Source organism: Corylus avellana, chromosome ca2 (genome assembly GCF_901000735.1).
Source record: "Corylus avellana chromosome ca2, CavTom2PMs-1.0".
Classification (NCBI taxonomy): domain Eukaryota; kingdom Viridiplantae; phylum Streptophyta; class Magnoliopsida; order Fagales; family Betulaceae; genus Corylus; species Corylus avellana.
In genome coordinates, this window is record NC_081542.1 from 50,434,538 (window position 1) to 50,451,823 (window position 17,286).

The window sequence follows — 17,286 nt, forward strand, 5'->3', positions numbered from 1 at the left end:
AATTAGTAGATTAATGTTGAGGGGTCGTGATTGACAATAGTAAATCCAATATAAGCTCAATACAAAATTAATAAATTAATTGAGTATGTTGAATTAAATAAATTCAATTACAATTAACCTCTATAGTTTTTTTTTGGTAGAAATTGCAAGCCTTAAATTGTATGCCCGGTTATCTAGACGAGTCGATAGACGAGTCGCGTGATTGACCAATTATTATTCAGGATAAAAATACAAAAAGAAAGAACAGAGGAAATTATATTATACTCGTATTCAACAAGGAGCGAGTTAGTGTCAGCGAAGACACGCGCATGAGAAAATACTTGGTCTCGTCAACGTACTCCTCACCGACATCTGCCAGTTCCGTGCTGTGATTTTTTCATTTTAAAGTGCAATGTCATCGACCTGCAATAATTGCAAGTAAGGCTAAAAAAAAATCTGACTGTGAGTTCCCAAAATTTGACGGAAAACCAACAAACAGACATCACCAACTAAACCCCAAATCTCACTGTTCTCGGTAAGTTGATTCCACTGTTTCTGTTTTCATTTTGGGTTTATTTGATCCAAGAAAATAGTCGTGTTTTTGTGTTGTCGAATACAGATTTATCACTTTTCTTGGTTTCTGTTGGGTGTCAATTAGTCTGCTCTTTATTGTTGCTGTTCTAGTTGTAGTCTTTCTTTGGGAATTTGCTTTGAGCTTGTACGTAACATAAGTAGAAAATGATGGGGTTTCTCATTTCCTACTTTAATTGCTTTCATGCAAGCTTCTTAATTTCTTTTCCATTTCCCAAAAATCTCACTAAATTTCTCTAATTTTAGCTCTCCCTTCATTTTGGCCATCAGATACAAGGTTCCCCCGTCCCTCTCTCATGTATGCATAATGCATGTTTGTGTGTGTACAAACGCACACTTTGGGTAAATATGTACGTATCTATGTATGTGCAGAAGCTGAATGATTATTATTTAGGATAAATGGTCTTGTTGGGAGTTGTATAGAGTGGTATTTTAGAGTTGATATTAAATTAGCAATTGTCCCATAAGCAAGCCGATAAGAAATAATGAATTAATATTCTAACACTTTTATCACGTAGGCTCAAATTCTTTCTCAATAAGTGAGGCTTAACACTTGAATATTTAATTAAAATGAGAGGTAAAATATAAGTATGTTGACAATTTTTGACATGACTTGCCAACTTGACACGAAATTAAAAGGTTATTGTTTGACATAAACGTGTTTAGATCATAATCGAGTTGACTTGCTTGACCCTATTTATGGGTCGTGTTCAAGTTTAAGGATCTGACTTGTTTAGTTAAACGAGCTGAATTTGGATTTATCTTTATTGAGTTGGTGGGTTAAGTGGGTCGACCCGACCCCGACCTGTTTTGCCAGCCCTAGCTGTAGGGTTAGGGTTTGAACTTAAGACTTCTACATTGATACTATATTAAATTGTCAATTGTCCTATAAGTTTAAACCGATAAAAATAATAAATTTAATTATTTAATTATAATATTGTACTTGTCCACGTTTTAAGTTTCTTTGGAGTTATTCAGTTCAACTTAATTAGTTGTCTTAATTTCTGCTTATCGTGCTCTTTTGTCCCACACGAATATATGGTTGTATTTTAGAGTTGAAGGCATGTTTTTGTTCGATGCTTTGCAGTTGTTGGGTCTCTTTGTGAAGTTGACCCATTCTTAGGAGCAAATCATGGGGGAGTCACCAGGGCTACTAAAAGTGATGGTTGTGCAAGGAAAAAGATTGGTAATCCGGGATTTCAAGAGCAGCGATCCTTATGTGGTAGTCAAGTTAGGCAGTCAGGTGGTTCTACGATGTTTGTGGATTTGTGCTTTTTCCTTCCTTTTTGGTTTTCCTGTATTTGTGCAGCCTGATAATTTAAGCTATAGCAAATTGAATCACGTCCATCTTAGAGCACTTTGATATCTGACCTCACTTTGAAGGAAACTATGTCGCCGATCTCATGATCTCAATTCTTAATATTTCATAGTATTTATCTTTTCACTTGATTCATCATCTGTAATTTTTAAATACACATTCTTTGCTGTCACATATTGTATAGTGTACACCCCACTGTATGATTTCAGAGTTATGTTAGGTTTCCTTAAGCAATGTATTGAAAAAGATGAAGTTACTAAATTGAGAGATTGAATGAATTATGAGTTAATGGTTCGAATACAAAGAATGAGGAAAACAGCAGTCCTGTAGTTACCAAGGCTGGAACTAATTTTACTACTTGCCACGAATTATCAGTTGTCAGTTATTTTGCCTCTGAAGTTCAACTGTTTGGCAGAATTATAGAATATGAATAAAGCAGATCACTCAAGAATTTTCTCATAGGCACCTTTATAAATGCTTAGGGCAAAGGATTTGCTAATATCTTTATGCTGGATTCTGTTAAGTAGTTTTATTCCTATACAAATTTTGAAGTAACTTATTTGTGTTATCTCTGTATCAGACGGCAAAGACCAAGGTTATCAACAGTTGCCTTAATCCTGTTTGGAATGAAGAGCTAAGTTTTTCGCTCTCAGAACCAGTTGGAGTTCTAAATTTGGTAAGTTCCTTAAGTTCTGAATTCAGAAATGTTCAATTCTGCCAGTGAGTTCTATATCTTGTATTGTTTCATGATCTTCTGAATTATATGAGATCTTTAGGTAGGACCTTTTGCAATCTTATGGGTTTTGAGAATCTGCACAATTTCATTTTTTTAGTTTGGCCTTTTGTCAACTTGCAAATTGGTTGAATCACATATTCCTAGAAGGTTCTAATTATCCCCAAATTTAGTTCAGAAAAAAGGTGAAACGCATGGTTTTCTGTGCTCACTACAGAGTTCTGTTTCATTTTGCAAGATGAATTATCAAATTTGATAATGGCCATTCGATGTGTTGGAATGACTTTTTGGTCGTCCTTCCTTTCAACTTTCTTTGTCTGCTTTAACTGATTCAACTCCTTGGTTTGACTTGTGATTTCACAAAGCATTCATTGAACTTCACTTATTGAGATTTTCTTTCACAATCTGTGCCCAGATGTGTGGAATCTTTCTGTGGTACCTAGATCTATCATTTTGAGCAAAAAAGTGACAGGTTTTCACTTTTGAGTACCTTTGGCTTTCAGTTAACATGTTGTGTGTGCATTATGATACGAAAGCCACAGTTCTTTGTTCTGCTAGTGGGGACATAATTGAGCTTCTTGTCTCAAAACCTTAAAGATGGGGTTTGCAGAATGGAAATTTGACACCTTTTTGAATATTCTTTAGCTACAGTTCCCAGATCTTAATACTCTGAGGCTGTATCAGCTGCTACTTTTTTTTTTTTTTTGATAACGTAGGAGAACTTTACTCAGATTAATTGTACGTCGCAAACGCATACTGTACAACAATCCTCACTGTTAATCAAACTCCTACGGGTAACTAACCCCACCCGCCAGAATCAGTTACCAGGTAATCCAAGAGCTTTCACCCCTGACGGGCTAAGCAGTTTATTCTCATGCCCAGGAGGAGCTGCTACTTACATTCACCCAAACATACTCTTTCCCTGGACAGTATTTGCTTTATTCGTTATTCTTCCTTTGGTATTTGAATTTTCTATTTTGGTGAAGTGGCATTTTTTGCGTGGTTGTCATCTTTAAAAGTGAAGAACCTTGTGGAAGAAGGAGGGCAATCCCTAACCTATTGTTAGCTAGGGCAGTCTTTTGCTCATGGTACATAGACTTTGGTCTAAAACATCTGGTATTTGGTGGCTTTTCATATCCTTCCTACAGTTATTGGATTCTTGGCATTGAGATGGTGAATAATGAGGGGAATGGCTTCTTTTCTGTCCGAAAAGTATGGGCTATTCAGGGAGAGAAGGAATTTGAGAATTTCAGAAGGCTCAAATGTACTGGGATGTACTAGCAGAGCGCAGTATTTACTGTACTTCGTTACATTTAGACTTGATTTCCCCATTTTAATGTTTGGGACATTTTCTGTTATTTTTATCATGAAGAAGACCTGTATGTTTTCCCACTCTTATTTTTCCCATTATATGCTACTCTACTTAGTGGTAAGTTCTGAATTTATTTGTTTTGTCATTTATGGTCTTCTGTCATAATTTTGTTCATTTCGATATGTTCTCATCTCTTCTTTCAACGTTAAAACACTTTTTACGCAGCTAGTGAAGTAACCTTACTGATGCTAACAACATTGTACACTTTGATATTTGTGGCATATGACCAAAATGCATTTTTGTGTAGGAAGTGTTTGATAAAGACCGATTCAAGGCAGATGACAAGATGGGACATGCCCACCTCAGCCTTCAGCCAATAATCTCCGCTGCTCGATTGAGACAGATTATAGGGGCTTCCTCGGGGGAGACAACATTAAGGAAGGTCGTCCCAGACTGTGACAATTGTCTTCTTGTGGAGAGCTCGATCAGTTGTGTAAATGGCGAGGTGGTGCAGAGCGTTTGGTTAAGGCTTTGCGAAGTGGAGTCTGGCGAGATTGAGCTGAAGATCAAGTTAATTGATCCTCCTGTTGCTCCCTCAAGGTAGTGCATCATCTACAGTTGGCATAGGCTTTAGGTTTCTTACAATGGAGGGGAAGAGGTGAATATGTATTTGTAGTTTAGTTTATCCTCATGTAACCCCTGAAAGAGATGTTTAAGGCATTTCCAATGTAGAATTAGTATTTTGATTCTATGAATGTCAGTTGGCTCAAGTTGAACCAAGCTGCAGGTTTGTTTAGATTTCTCTTTTTCAAGCCCTTAAAACATATTGTTTACTTGGCTTGCAAATTTTCAAGCTGTTGAATGTAAGCTTGGAATTTCACATACACTGGCTCTATTTTTGCACTGCGTTTTATTTCTTTGTTCTTTTTTCTTCTCCAGTCAGTAATATAATCCGCGTTCTAGTTACATTAAACTCTATCCAGTTGCTAAGGAGCAGAAGGGTTTTGTGGAAGTGTTGGTTGTATGAAGCCAAAATTGGCACCATTAACTTCAATTGAAAAACCAGTAAATTATGGACAGATTATTAATTGGATTGTCTGTTTAGTTTAACAGTTTTAAAATGTGCACTTTGAAAGAAATTACAATTATAAAACGCAGTTAAGTATTTGATAAAATCACAGTTCGACTTTTAAAATCACGTGTTTTTAAAAACACACAATTTGCCTGCGGTTTTAAATTTTTAAATTGCCATTTTTTTTATATTTTAAATGCACTCCCAGAGTGAACGCATTTTACAATTTTATTTGAAAGTAAAATCGAAAGAAAGCCGAATAAGTATTTGTTACAGTGCTGTTATGGAAATACATTGTAAATGGAACTAAGTAAGAATAGAATGAACAATGTAAGAGAAGAAATGGAAAGATGAGAAGAAGAGAAGAACTTTATTGAACAAATGAGTAAGTTCGATGGTTACTCAACCTTCTAAGCATGTTCGAATATGCCAAACTCCAAATTCATAATGAACAATTATCTATCAAGATCTTGATTACATCTCCAACTAACTAAACTGTATTATAACCTTTTCAACTAACTAAACTATATTACAAGAGTACGCATTACAGCATTCAAGGTTTTAATTAAATAATTCAGTTTTTATCATTTCAGTGTCTTATTATTATATTTGATTAAAGCACAAAACCTGGTCTTGGCGCGTAAGTCAATAGCGCAGTTTGTTTCGATGAGTCTGAGGTTGAAAGCGGTGAGCGAATCCACTGACCCAAACCCCGACAATGAGAGCGGCGTGAAGAGACAGAGACAGAGGGTGGATCTAGGAAACGGAAGCGAAATCGTGTACATGCCCAGCTTCTTGCCTTTCCGTCGGGCATGGGATTGCTTCGATTATCTCAACGATCAAATCCCTTGGACCAGACCCACCATTCGCGTCTTCGGTCGCTCTTGCGTCCAGGTAAAGAAGAGTAGAAATTTCACATCTTTACGAGTAATTTATTTACTTTTGTTTTTGTTTTTCACATATCTATTTATTTTGTTGGATAGTAGACTAGGATCTTTTTGATTTTCTGACAGTAATTCTACATTATTTTGAAATGTAAGAGGTCTGATGTTAGGTTCATATGCTTGGACATCTTGCTGACTTTGTGGTTTCTAATGGTTCATAGTATTTGTTTTTTGATAGCCTAGAGACACATGTTACATTGCAAGTCCAGGGTTGCCGGACTTGATTTACAGTGGATACCAGCCACATGCTTATTCTTGGGATGAGTTTCCTCAACTTAAGGAAATATTGGATGCGGTAAGAAATAAGAATGATGGAAAAAGTTTTTCTCCGAATGGGTTGGAGAAATTTCTTCCAATCCAGTCTTAAATTGACATGTCTCCAAAAAATGCATGTGATTCTCAATGTGAGAATTAAAAGTGTATGTGATTCTTAACCCATGTTTGGAGAAATTTCCTTCAACCCAGGAAATTTTTGTTCAATGATTGTATAGAAATTTTCTTGCAGATAATCCTTATTATTAGTGTTACTCATGTGTTTTGTTCACTTATTTTGTGAAGGTCCACAAAGCTCTTCCTGGGAGTAGTTTTAATAGCTTGCTCTTGAATAGGTATAAAGGTGGTAATGACTACGTCGGTTGGCATTCTGACGATGAGAAGCTCTATGGATCAACCCCAGAAATTGCTTCAGTATCCTTTGGTTGCGAACGGGAATTCATATTAAAGAAGAAACCCAGTAAGACATCCCATGGTATGTTTATGCATTCTTCTGAGTGTTTTATCTGTGTTTTAGTTGCACTTCATGAATCCACCTAGATTCAGTTCTTTTTGCATCTTCCTTCTGTTGGTTCTATTTATTCTAATCATGGAAATTCCCACCATTTGGGATGATCTATCACTGTTCATGTGTCATAGACATTAAGAATTGTTACAAATTCAATTTAGCAGTATGATTGCATTAGTGGTGCTTACTTCCTCTAAAGTATAAACCAGGACAGTTTGTTAACCCAATTTTGCGTTAGCATTAATTGTAATAAAAATGCAACTGAAACTATGGTGGTTTTATGTATGCAATTGTCTTTTGGTGCTAGTGTCAAAAAGCCATGACGAAGAACCTGCAAGCAAGCGATTAAAGAAGAGTAACCATGCTGACAAGCACTCATTCACACTTAAGCATGGATCACTGTTGGTAATGAGGGGCAACACTCAACGGGATTGGATCCACTCAGTGCCTAAGCGTACAAAAGTAGAGGCAAATCGTATTAACCTCACCTTCAGGCATGTTCTTTGATGAGTCCGACTAAAAAGAGAATTGTTTTTCATTGGGCTTTAGTCTGCTGACCAGGTCTTGAAGAACCAGCTGTTAACAAGGTACCTTGTATTTTGTTAGGAGATAGAATGTATTGTTTTCTTGACAACTTGATATGAATGTTAAAAGGTTCAGAAGCTTTTGGAATATGCAACATGCATTTGTGTAAAAGCCATTACAACTAAGTTTGACTGGTTTCTCAGTTGCCAATGTTGCTATCACAGTCTAAGTTGGCTTTTTGTGCATAATGAGCTTCAGTTGTCTCTGATATGATGCTATTGCTGTCTTCGGTGAATTCCACATTTGAAAGACTACTGAACAAAGATAAGCTGCCTCATCCTTCTAATCTATTTCCTCTGCTGGTCAATTTGTGTTAATACTATTAAAGAAACCCAATTTCCAGTAAATGCAGCGTCATCATGCCTCCCCTTCACTAGATCAACCATTGCTCTCACTCCCATCATCAACTACATTTCATACTTCCCAAGTGCCTGTCCTCTCTCCACTTCTCTCCCCCTACTTCCATCTTTTTAAGCTGCTTGTAAAATTTGTTGCTCTTTACTGCTACTATGCTTTAGCATTTAATCTTACTTCTGGGCTAGATAGCCAGTTTGTGACAGTGGTCTACTATACAGGAGCCTCCTTTGCCTACATAGACTGTCTAACCCGCAGTGAATGAGAATTGTATAGATTAGTCAAATTACAAACTCCCAGACCAGAAAGTAATAGCTGTAATATCATAGCATGCCAAAAATAACAGTGCAGCATGAAGCAAGCTTCTATTTGAATTAGATAAGCCGTCCAGAATACTCTATATAGGACTGACCAAGTGCAATTGCGGGCTGGGAAAGCATGTGTATGACCTGCAATGCCAATGAGTACGGCGATGGCTGATGATAGAGGTGGATTATACAGTAAGAAGGATTCCATTTCAGCAGAAGAGCAGGCCTGTGTCTGTGATTCTAACATTTGCATAATCTCCAGTGTCAGTGATGAATCTGTGCCCCAAAGCTAGTCTTGCAGGACCCCTCTGTCAATGTTCTGTGGTGTAATCCACCAAATTCTGCACAAGGACCTCAATTTATCATGATTTTAGTGAGGTTTACAAATTAATTGGCAATATTAAAAGGGTTGATTTATGATCCCCGTAAATGTAATAGTCATCAATATAAAAAATGCCAGAGCATAAAGGAGAGCCAAACTTAATTTTGGTAGAGGCTAAGCTTAAATTTTAAGCCATATATATTAAGAAAAAAAAAAAAAATTGGGGGCCACCTGGTCCTCCTATTCCATCCCTGCATTATGTGCTGATTTCATGCAAGAGAAACGTATCTTACCATCATGAATTCTTAAGAGAATTATTTATTTATATTTTTTTGTACATTTGCTGTTTATTTTCTTACATCTTTTTAACAAATCAACCTTTGAATTTGTGAGATTCACAAATGAAATAATTTATTTGTAAAAAAAACAGATAGTGTATGTTCAAAAGAAGTACATGCAGACATGTCCGCGTAAGAGGGGGGAGAGTGATTCGAACTAGTGACTTCCACTTCATTAAGTGTGAGTCTCAATTCTTAATGTTAGGAAGTGGAATATTAAAATCTTGATTATTATTTCTCATTAACAAATAGTTTAATTAGATATAACAAAAAATGAAAATAAAAATATATTCCAAATAGAAAATATTCAAATAAATAAAAAAATCAAACTATAGATATAGAGCAATCATTTATCCAAAAAAAAAAAAAAATAGTCTATTAACTAACAATATAATCAGATTTGGATTTCCAACAATTTATTGTTAAAATTATTAATAATATTAATTGAGACAACGAAGATAATGACGGATAACGGTGGGCCCAACGGAGAAAGATGGCGTATTGCGGTTTCCAACGTTGAATCGTCACACGTTTGGAAGCAAACTCCCCCGTGCGCACCTTAGTTTAGAGCTCGAGGGTGATCACTGAGTTGCTCGCTTCCTTGCCTCTATCACTTCTTTCTCAGCTCCCTCCTTCTATCATTTCTAACATCTCTTGGAAGTTCCCTAAATCCAAAAGGGTGTTGGTTTGTTAGTAACTTCCTATAGAGTTTCTTTCTCGGACGCTCCGAATGGCTTCCTCGGACTCCATTAAACCTCGAGGTTCTTTCTTTGTTATTATTATTGTTATTGATTGCCTTTTGATGATTTGATTCCTTTACCTTTGCATGTTTCTCCACTGTTTCATTTTACAAATTTGATAAAACTGTTGGGTTCAGCTTCATTTCCTTCTTAACAATCTCAATTAGAATTGCCCTGTGTTCCTCTGATTTATATGTTTCAATTACTGGGAATTACGCCATGATTATCATGCTTATATAGACGATCATAAAAGACAAGAAAGTTTCAATCTTTACTTTCTATTTTATGCGTGATTTATGTAAAAGAATAGTTTTTTGAGAAGAAAATTAAAAAGGATTACAATTTGGCCTCCTGGGTAATTCTTACTTTACCTCCGATTAATCTATATTGTTTTCGTACAGATGTCTGTATTGTTGGCGTTGCACGTACACCGATGGGCGGCTTACTTGGTACTCTTTCATCGTTGTCAGCTACCAAGCTTGGCTCTATAGCTATTGAATGTAAGCACAACTAGTCAAGTCTTTCTATCTGTTTTTATTTTCTTTTTAATCTATGTTGCTATTTGGAATAGTATTCCTTAAAGCGATTGTTTGTGTGTGTTTTTTATTCATATTTTGTTTGTAAATTATCAATTTGAAGGCGCTCTTAAGAGGGCAAATGTTGATCCTTCCCTTGTGCAAGAGGTTTTCTTTGGGAATGTCCTAAGCGCAAATTTAGGCCAAGCTCCTGCTAGGCAGGCTGCTTTGGGTGCAGGCATTCCTACTTCTGTGATCTGCACCACTATTAACAAAGTTTGTTCGTCGGGGATGAAAGGTGCGCCCTTCGTTGAGTTGAAAATGATTGTTTTACTTTTAATGTACAAAAAACAGAGAAGTGGGATTTAGTGATTGTTTATCTTCTTTGTCCCAGCAACAATGCTTGCTGCACAATCTATCCAGTTGGGTTTGAATGATGTTGTTGTGGCTGGTGGAATGGAAAGCATGTCTAATGCACCTAAGTATCTAGCTGAAGCAAGGTCAGCCTTTGTGCCATCAGTTGTTTACTCAATAGTTTACTTTGTGTTGCTTTTGTGCTTTTACTTACTCATGCACTGGGAAATTGAAGGCCGTGCTTGTGAAATTGAGGTGGCCTCTTAAATGTTATGATAGGATCTTTCTCCTTGAAGCATGTAGATATGTATGATACACAATATTGAAGGGTGTGCTAATTTTGTGGGATGTCCGTGACAACGTCTGCCTTGAGTCAGCCGGCCTCTTGTCCAAGAAAGAAACATGAAAGCAAAATTTTACTTTGAATTGAACAATTTGATGAACCTTTCTAGCTATATATGATATATTGTTCAATTTTTTTTGACTATGCTCACGCTTGCTTTGCTACAGTTATGTAGCAGTTGCTAAACGGATGCGCTTGCTAGATTTTTGTGCTGCCTTACCTTCATATACAATTGTTCCTATTTTAAGTTGGGGGAAGTATCTTTGTTATAAATTCTGACTCCATTTTATAAACAGAAAGGGATCTCGTTTTGGACATGATACTATTGTTGATGGCATGCTGAAAGATGGACTGTGGGATGTTTACAATGACTTTGGAATGGGAGTTTGCGCAGAAATATGTGCCAATCAACATACCATAACAAGAGAAGAGCAGGTACTGTTCTGTGGTATTTGTCCAGTTTGTAATATCCGGTATCTTTTACCCTCTAGTCTCTTGATGTTTGTCACTTGAATGAATTTGACCAAATTTATTTTAACTGTCATTTTTTTTCCTAAATATCATATCTTCTGTTCATTTGAACTTTTTTCTTCCTTTTTTTAGTTTTTAATTTGTTTTGTTGATATTTGATTCGTAAGTTGCGACTTACGACATATAGTGAACTTAGAATTCTGTCTTGATACCATGCATCAAAGCATTTGACAAAAGAAAAAGAGAATAGTGTTAAAAAAAAAATTTGCAATGGTGGTTTATGTTCTAATTTCACTAAATTTGTTTTATTTGATGTTGTATCTTCTCATTATGCATTATTTATATTGACTGTTTCCTTCGGTGACCTTAAAAGTTTCAGTTGGCATAAATGTTTTCTTTTCTGCTATATCTTCTTTTTCTCTTGCAGGATAATTATGCTATTAGGAGCTTTGAACGAGGAATTTCTGCACAGAATGGAGGTCACTTTGCATGGGAAATAGTTCCGGTATAATTTCTGATTCCATACTAAGCAGGAAAAAGTTCGTAGCCTTTGGTATTAAGTCAATATCAACTGTGAATTCTGTGCAGGTTGAAATTTATGGGGGAAGAGGGAAGCCGTCCATAATTGTTGACAAGGATGAAGGTTTAGGAAAGGTGAATTCAGGGGAGGGATTGACTTATTTAAACTATATCATTTTCTGATCTATGTAATGTGAAGTTGTAGACATCTCTTCTCAATTGATTATTTGACATGCAATTGGAATAGCCATCATTAGGTACAGATGACTGCCAAATTCGCCAATTAGATTGCACCAAGCAAGCAAATAGACATTAACTATGTGTCTTTTTTATATCAACAACTTTGGTATTATCAATGCCGTAGAAAATTATGGGAAAGAGAAGCAAAGATATTGGCTTCATTGCTTGTCCCACCCCATGATATTCGATTGGGTGTTGGTTTTAAACAAACTACCACATAGCCAGTATCCGCTCATTAAGATCAGAAAAAGAATAAAAAAAGAAAAAAAGAAAAAGGGAAAACAAATCAGTACCAAGTGTCCCAAACCCCAATCTTTTCAAATGGTTACCAAGTTTTCCATCATTTTATTTATTTATCACGTGGTCCCTTGGGAGGGCCTGGTAGTATTAACTCTTCTTTTGATTCTAGACTTTTGGACTCCTAGAGTAAAAAGTATGGAGTTCTCAATGTCATTTCCTTGTTTTATGTTGACTTCTTACCTTGTTCCCCCCACAATATGTACTGTATTAGTTTGATGCTGCAAAATTGAGGAAGCTGAAACCAAGTTTCAAGGAGGATGGTGGTTCTGTTACTGCTGGCAATGCTTCTAGCATAAGGTCTCTCTCTCTCTCTCTCTCTAATGCATTTGTTGTACAATTTTGTTGTTTCCCTTGTATTGGGTGCTGAAGTGAATTCTTTAACATTCACTCTGGGTTGGTGCTGTCATCATCGACAGTGATGGTGCAGCAGCATTAGTGCTGGTGAGTGGGGAGAAGGCACTTCAACTAGGGTTGCAAGTGATTGCAAAGATCAAAGGATTTGCTGATGCAGCTCAGGTACCATACAGAATATGGTTCATATTTGGCTTGCTTTTAGACTTAAAGTGAAATTGTGCTATAAACAAGGTTGTCTGTGCAGGCACCTGAATTATTCCCAACTGCACCAGCCCTTGCAATACCAAAAGCTATTTCAAATGCTGGTTTGGAGGCTTCTCAAATTGATTACTTTGAAATAAATGAAGCATTTTCTGTAAGAATTCACTCTTTTATCGCAGCTAATCACTTGTTTATTGAGCTTTTTTTGCTAAATATGTGTACTTAAACTCTTCCCTGCAGGTTGTGGCACTTGCCAATCAAAAGCTGCTTAGCCTTAATCCTGTGAGTCTGCAAGTGACTATTGATTATTCTTAACTCATTGAACTCTGAAATTGAGTTGCTTTTAGCTGTTTCATTCTCTTGTGCATTCTCAAAATTATTATCAACTCGATATTTTCATAAAGTTAGTGTCTTTGTTATGAATACCAGGAAAAAGTTAATGCGCATGGTGGAGCCGTATCATTGGGACACCCATTGGGATGCAGTGGAGCTCGTATATTGGTCACTTTGTTAGGGGTAATATATAAATGCTATCTTTATTTTTTCCATCTGCGTAGTTAACGTATAATTTCACCAAATATTGTTATCACCAAATATTGTTACCCCCCCGTTCTCTCTCTCTCTCTCTCCACATAGTGGTGTATGTGAATGCAGAGTGTTCCTCTGCTTTTCTCCAGCAACTATTTATGAGGAAATCAAGGAACACATGAAATTAATAAAGAGTTTATTAAAGGAGTAGTATTGTTGTAGGTGTTGAGACACAAGAATGGGAAGTATGGGGTTGGTGGCATCTGCAATGGGGGAGGAGGGGCATCTGCCCTTGTTCTTGAGCTCATGTAAGCCATTTACATTTGGTAAGGCATATGCTTAATATAATACTTCAGAATCTGTAGTCCTATGTAAGTACTAGGCCTTAAAAGAGTCTTCTTTACCATTACTGATATTTGATGAGATTGCTTAATGGCAAACCGAGAGGAATTAGAAGAACATAAAAAATAACCAAGTTGTTCCTGTAAAAATAATGCTAGATAATGTAGGAAGTTTCATTACCACTTTATAAATATCAGAGAATAGAAGATATTTCAATCTCTTTTCCCATTATTATTTTTGAAGTTCGAGTAAGTCATGGAAGAATTTTGCATCTTGCAGGCCAGTTACGCGGGTGGGACATTCTAGGTTATGATATCCATTTGTTCTCTCAAGTTATCTTATGATTAGTGAAAGTTTTCTTTTTTCCTATCTCTACTTTTCTTCTCGAATAACAGAGTAAAAATATGTTGTATCAACTCTTTTCAAGGAATAAAAGGTTAAGGTTATGTTATGTTGTTTTCTATTTTTAGTTCTATTTCTTAAAACCTGATATCTAGAGTGGCATGTGAGATTGATTGTCAATGGATGCTTTGCCAATTATAATTTCTTCTGCCCCAAATTCTACCATCATTATGGCAAAACTAGATTAATGCCCAAGGAGAATAATTACGATGTTTCATTGAGAAGTCATCTGTCTTGTTGCGCTGATGAGACTCCCCCTCAAATTGATGTAGGCTCCCAAGGACACCATCATCTTCAGCAAACTAGATTAATGCTCAAGTAGAATAATTCCGCTGTTGGAGAACAACTATAATAATCATGAGAAGATGATTTTCACACAAAAATAACAAATTATATACCATTAACTCTTTTCCTTCCGGACACAAGAAAATGAGTGTGTGAATACTAAATCCAACCCAGAAAGACAAAACAACTCCAGATTATATAGATACTGCTAATACATGATCCAAGGGGCAGAAAAATTCAACTGAATACTTGTTCAAAAAAAAAAAAAAAGGGGGCCAGCACATTCACCATGGTAACGGGGTTAAACACCAAGATCATCTGACTCCTTATTGAACATGGTAGAATAAAAACTGACCCACATTGACACCCTTTTTTTTACTAAAACAGACCTATATTGAAGTTAATTGTCACGGTCAGCATCAAGGAGAAAGGAGGCTTCCCTCATAAATGTATGGCATAGAGAAACTACTGGGCATATTTTGAATCTTAACAGTCTTCCATGTTTTCTTTTTTATGTCATACCAAAAGAGTCTATGAAAGCCCCGACCATACAAGTCCTGCCCTATAGGTTCTCCCGTCAAAACCTCTTCACCGTCATGTGAGAACATTAAAGGTAGGTAGGTGCAAGGAGCCGGGTCTAGCTGCATCGTATAAAGCAGAGTCCAACTGTTGGCCACCCCATACTCTTTCATCACCCAAACGTCCCTATCTATGGCAAGACTAAGCCATCCTCTCAACACCACAAAGTTGACACACTCATTTAAAAATAAACCAAAATTAACAGGAATCTCATGTAGTACTTGGAATTTTTCAGTGCTAAGATTGAATGCGACTATGAACTGTTTGGAGTTCGTCTGAGTAACCAGCCAATGAAAATTACCGTTTAAGAAAGGCACCACCAACCAATGGAAATTACCGTATAAGAAAGGCCGGCCCAGACAATTTGAGAAAATATACGATTTCTCAAAAGGCCATTCATCTTCAACCATTCTCCAAGAGTGTTCTCGCAGACTGTATACCTCAGAACCACATTTTTCCCTCCTTAAGGATATGTTCACAACCAAGGTTTTTGGGATCTCAAACTTAAAAACCTTGTAGTCGTCGTTGACCCGATCGTATCCAAATGCCAAGTAATCATAGTAATCAGAACTAGCTTCTCTAGGAGGCTTAAAAGAGGGTAATTTCTTGTATTTTCCAATTAATGGGTTGCATATTACAATTTCACAGTTCAAGTTTCTGATGCAAACCAAGCCGTTGCAACATCCTACAATCTCTGTGCTTGCTGATTTGTACTGCAGCTGTTCAATCTTCGCGGCCTCGCTAAACTGACCCTCATTAGAAAAGTTTACCATGTAGTAATTACTTGGCCAGTAGGTCTTTACAATGAGGGTGCGTTCTCTAGAGTGATTGAGATGCAACTTGATGAAATCTGAGTTGTTGATTTGGGAGAACCATGGCTTCGAAACACACTGAAAACGAAGCAGTGGCTTGATGGGAAGTCGGGAAAGTATCTCGGTGATGAGCTCTTCCGGGATAGTCGTCATCTTTCGGTGAACAAATTCCTTCTTCATCTTCTGGCTATGCTACATGCACTATCCTTGTAGATAGATTGAACGTAATCGTGGGTTTTCACTCGCAGAGGTTAAGGTGGTATGTAACTATATATGTATAAGGTTCAAGAATCTCATATTTGTAAATCTTGACCGTCCGTTGCATCTCAATGCAAAAAATCATGCCACGTTGTGAAAATTCAAAATTTAAAATTTCGGCAAAATCTTAATTAAAAAGAGATTCAGCAAGGAAAATCTCATCTTATATATACCCAATCATCCGGCAAAATCATAAAAGAAAAAGATTCAGCAAAATCTCGGTTGAGAAAGAGAATATTATTGGGTCTAGCTAGGGCGTAGAGCATATATCAGCATTATTCAATTGCATATCAAAGATACCTAGCTACAGCAGCACAAGATAACAACGACGATGATACAAACAATTGATAAAGATTAAGCTTGTACTAGATTTAGATAAGAAGCACATGATTTCAATTGTATTACAAACACACTTGTAGTTATCTTCTGTAACTAGTTCCTCCTCTATATATACAAACACCAAGGCTTAGAGAGAGAGAGAGAGAGAGAGAAAAAAAAAATAGAGACTTATACTCTTATACAATTTTATTTAAGAATGACTTTGATATTAATATATTATTTGATTTCTTTATTTCAAGCTATCAATTATTGTAATACTAAATTAGAAAAAAAAAATTATTGTAATCCTTGTTTTAAGAATGAAATGTTAGAGATTTTAAGAGAATCAAACGATATTAATGTCTTTCTCAATTACTTATTTACCATAATTTGGGGGTAATGCACAAGTAGAATAATTTTCATCCCATTAATCTAGTTTGCTGAAGATGATGGTCCTTGGGGTAATGAGCAGCCAAAGATTTGAACATGGTAGAATAAACTGACCCACCTTTGGCACTTTTTTTTTTTACTACAAGTTTACAACGGACCTACACATAACTCATCATCTATATTGGAGTTAATTGTCACGGTCAGCATCGAGGAGAAGGAAGCTTCCCACACAAATGTATGGCTTAGAGAAACTAATACTATTGGGCATATTTTGAATATCAACAATCCTACGTGTTTTATTTTTTGTGTCATACCAAAGAGTTTATGCAAGTCCCGCTCTGTAATGTCCTTCTCTCCCGTCAAAACCTCTTCCGCGTCATGCATGTGAGAACACTAAAGGTGGGTAGCTGGAAGAAGCCGAGCCTGGCTGTACCGTATAAAGGAGACTCCAACAATTGGCCACCCCGTACTCCATCACCCAAACTTCATTATCCGTGGTAATACCGTCCTCTCAACACCACCAAATTGAGAAGCATTTTGGTAAATAAATAAAATTACCAAAATGCTGATGCAAATCAAGCCGTTGCAACATCCTACAATATTCTCTGTGCTTTCAATATGACCAGCTCTCTTACCCTTTACCCAAAAAATGCAAACAAACTAGGCTATATTTGATATACGGAATAGTCATTCTTTTA

At 36.5% G+C, this 17,286-nt stretch overlaps 3 protein-coding genes across 7 annotated transcripts in view; all 3 read left to right on the forward strand.

Moving 5' to 3' along the window:
- The first annotated feature begins 287 nt into the window (after positions 1 to 287).
- LOC132170798 (protein C2-DOMAIN ABA-RELATED 11) lies at positions 288 to 4,729 on the forward strand. The gene is made up of 4 exons (XM_059581907.1): positions 288 to 514; positions 1,658 to 1,813; positions 2,469 to 2,564; positions 4,241 to 4,729. The coding sequence occupies exons 2-4, from the start codon at positions 1,703 to 1,705 to the stop codon at positions 4,535 to 4,537; spliced, it is 504 nt and encodes a 167-aa protein (XP_059437890.1). The 5' UTR covers positions 288 to 514; positions 1,658 to 1,702; the 3' UTR covers positions 4,538 to 4,729.
- A 916-nt stretch (positions 4,730 to 5,645) lies between these two features.
- Positions 5,646 to 8,775, forward strand: LOC132171476 (DNA oxidative demethylase ALKBH2). 3 transcript variants are annotated; one of them, XR_009439035.1, is made up of 5 exons: positions 5,646 to 5,899; positions 6,128 to 6,244; positions 6,508 to 6,697; positions 7,038 to 7,317; positions 7,514 to 8,775. XR_009439035.1 is itself a non-coding variant. In XM_059582796.1 (4 exons), the coding sequence occupies exons 1-4, from the start codon at positions 5,672 to 5,674 to the stop codon at positions 7,235 to 7,237; spliced, it is 735 nt and encodes a 244-aa protein (XP_059438779.1). In that variant the 5' UTR covers positions 5,646 to 5,671; the 3' UTR covers positions 7,238 to 7,404. The 3 variants fall into 3 exon arrangements, 2 of the variants coding, with proteins under 2 accessions (XP_059438779.1, XP_059438780.1); XM_059582796.1 differs by lacking the exon at positions 7,514 to 8,775 and having other exon boundaries at positions 7,038 to 7,404; XM_059582797.1 differs by lacking the exons at positions 6,128 to 6,244; positions 7,514 to 8,775 and having other exon boundaries at positions 7,038 to 7,404.
- A 399-nt stretch (positions 8,776 to 9,174) lies between these two features.
- LOC132170307 (acetyl-CoA acetyltransferase 2) overlaps positions 9,175 to 17,286 on the forward strand; it is a 33,325-nt gene continuing 25,213 nt past the window's right edge. The window contains exons 1-14 of one of the 3 annotated variants that reach the window (XM_059581236.1): positions 9,175 to 9,398; positions 9,779 to 9,877; positions 10,017 to 10,190; positions 10,287 to 10,392; positions 10,886 to 11,024; positions 11,488 to 11,565; positions 11,649 to 11,714; positions 12,331 to 12,416; positions 12,536 to 12,635; positions 12,718 to 12,828; positions 12,915 to 12,956; positions 13,104 to 13,190; positions 13,425 to 13,528; positions 13,824 to 14,013. In XM_059581236.1, the coding sequence (XP_059437219.1) occupies positions 9,368 to 9,398; positions 9,779 to 9,877; positions 10,017 to 10,190; positions 10,287 to 10,392; positions 10,886 to 11,024; positions 11,488 to 11,565; positions 11,649 to 11,714; positions 12,331 to 12,416; positions 12,536 to 12,635; positions 12,718 to 12,828; positions 12,915 to 12,956; positions 13,104 to 13,190; positions 13,425 to 13,514 (1,209 nt within the window). In that variant the 5' untranslated portion in view covers positions 9,175 to 9,367 and the 3' untranslated portion in view covers positions 13,515 to 13,528; positions 13,824 to 14,013. Of the gene's footprint in view, positions 9,399 to 9,778; positions 9,878 to 10,016; positions 10,191 to 10,286; positions 10,393 to 10,885; positions 11,025 to 11,487; positions 11,566 to 11,648; positions 11,715 to 12,330; positions 12,417 to 12,535; positions 12,636 to 12,717; positions 12,829 to 12,914; positions 12,957 to 13,103; positions 13,191 to 13,424; positions 13,529 to 13,823; positions 14,014 to 17,286 lie in introns of those variants that run through there. The other 2 variants (XM_059581234.1, XM_059581235.1) reach the window with 2 other exon arrangements.

What these genes read in the sequence shown, in the direction of transcription:
- LOC132170798 (XM_059581907.1), top strand. Translation starts at nt 1,703, where the DNA reads ATGGGGGAGTCACCAGGGCTACTAAAAGTGATGGTTGTGCAAGGAAAA. An exon ending in TAGTCAAGTTAGGCAGTCAG is followed by an intron (nt 1,814 to 2,468) that starts GTGGTTCTACGA and finishes TCTCTGTATCAG; the next exon opens with ACGGCAAAGACCAAGGTTAT. An exon ending in CAGTTGGAGTTCTAAATTTG is followed by an intron (nt 2,565 to 4,240) that starts GTAAGTTCCTTA and finishes ATTTTTGTGTAG; the next exon opens with GAAGTGTTTGATAAAGACCG.
- LOC132171476 (XM_059582796.1), top strand. Translation starts at nt 5,672, where the DNA reads ATGAGTCTGAGGTTGAAAGCGGTGAGCGAATCCACTGACCCAAACCCC. An exon ending in TCGGTCGCTCTTGCGTCCAG is followed by an intron (nt 5,900 to 6,127) that starts GTAAAGAAGAGT and finishes GTTTTTTGATAG; the next exon opens with CCTAGAGACACATGTTACAT. An exon ending in ACCCAGTAAGACATCCCATG is followed by an intron (nt 6,698 to 7,037) that starts GTATGTTTATGC and finishes TTTTGGTGCTAG; the next exon opens with TGTCAAAAAGCCATGACGAA.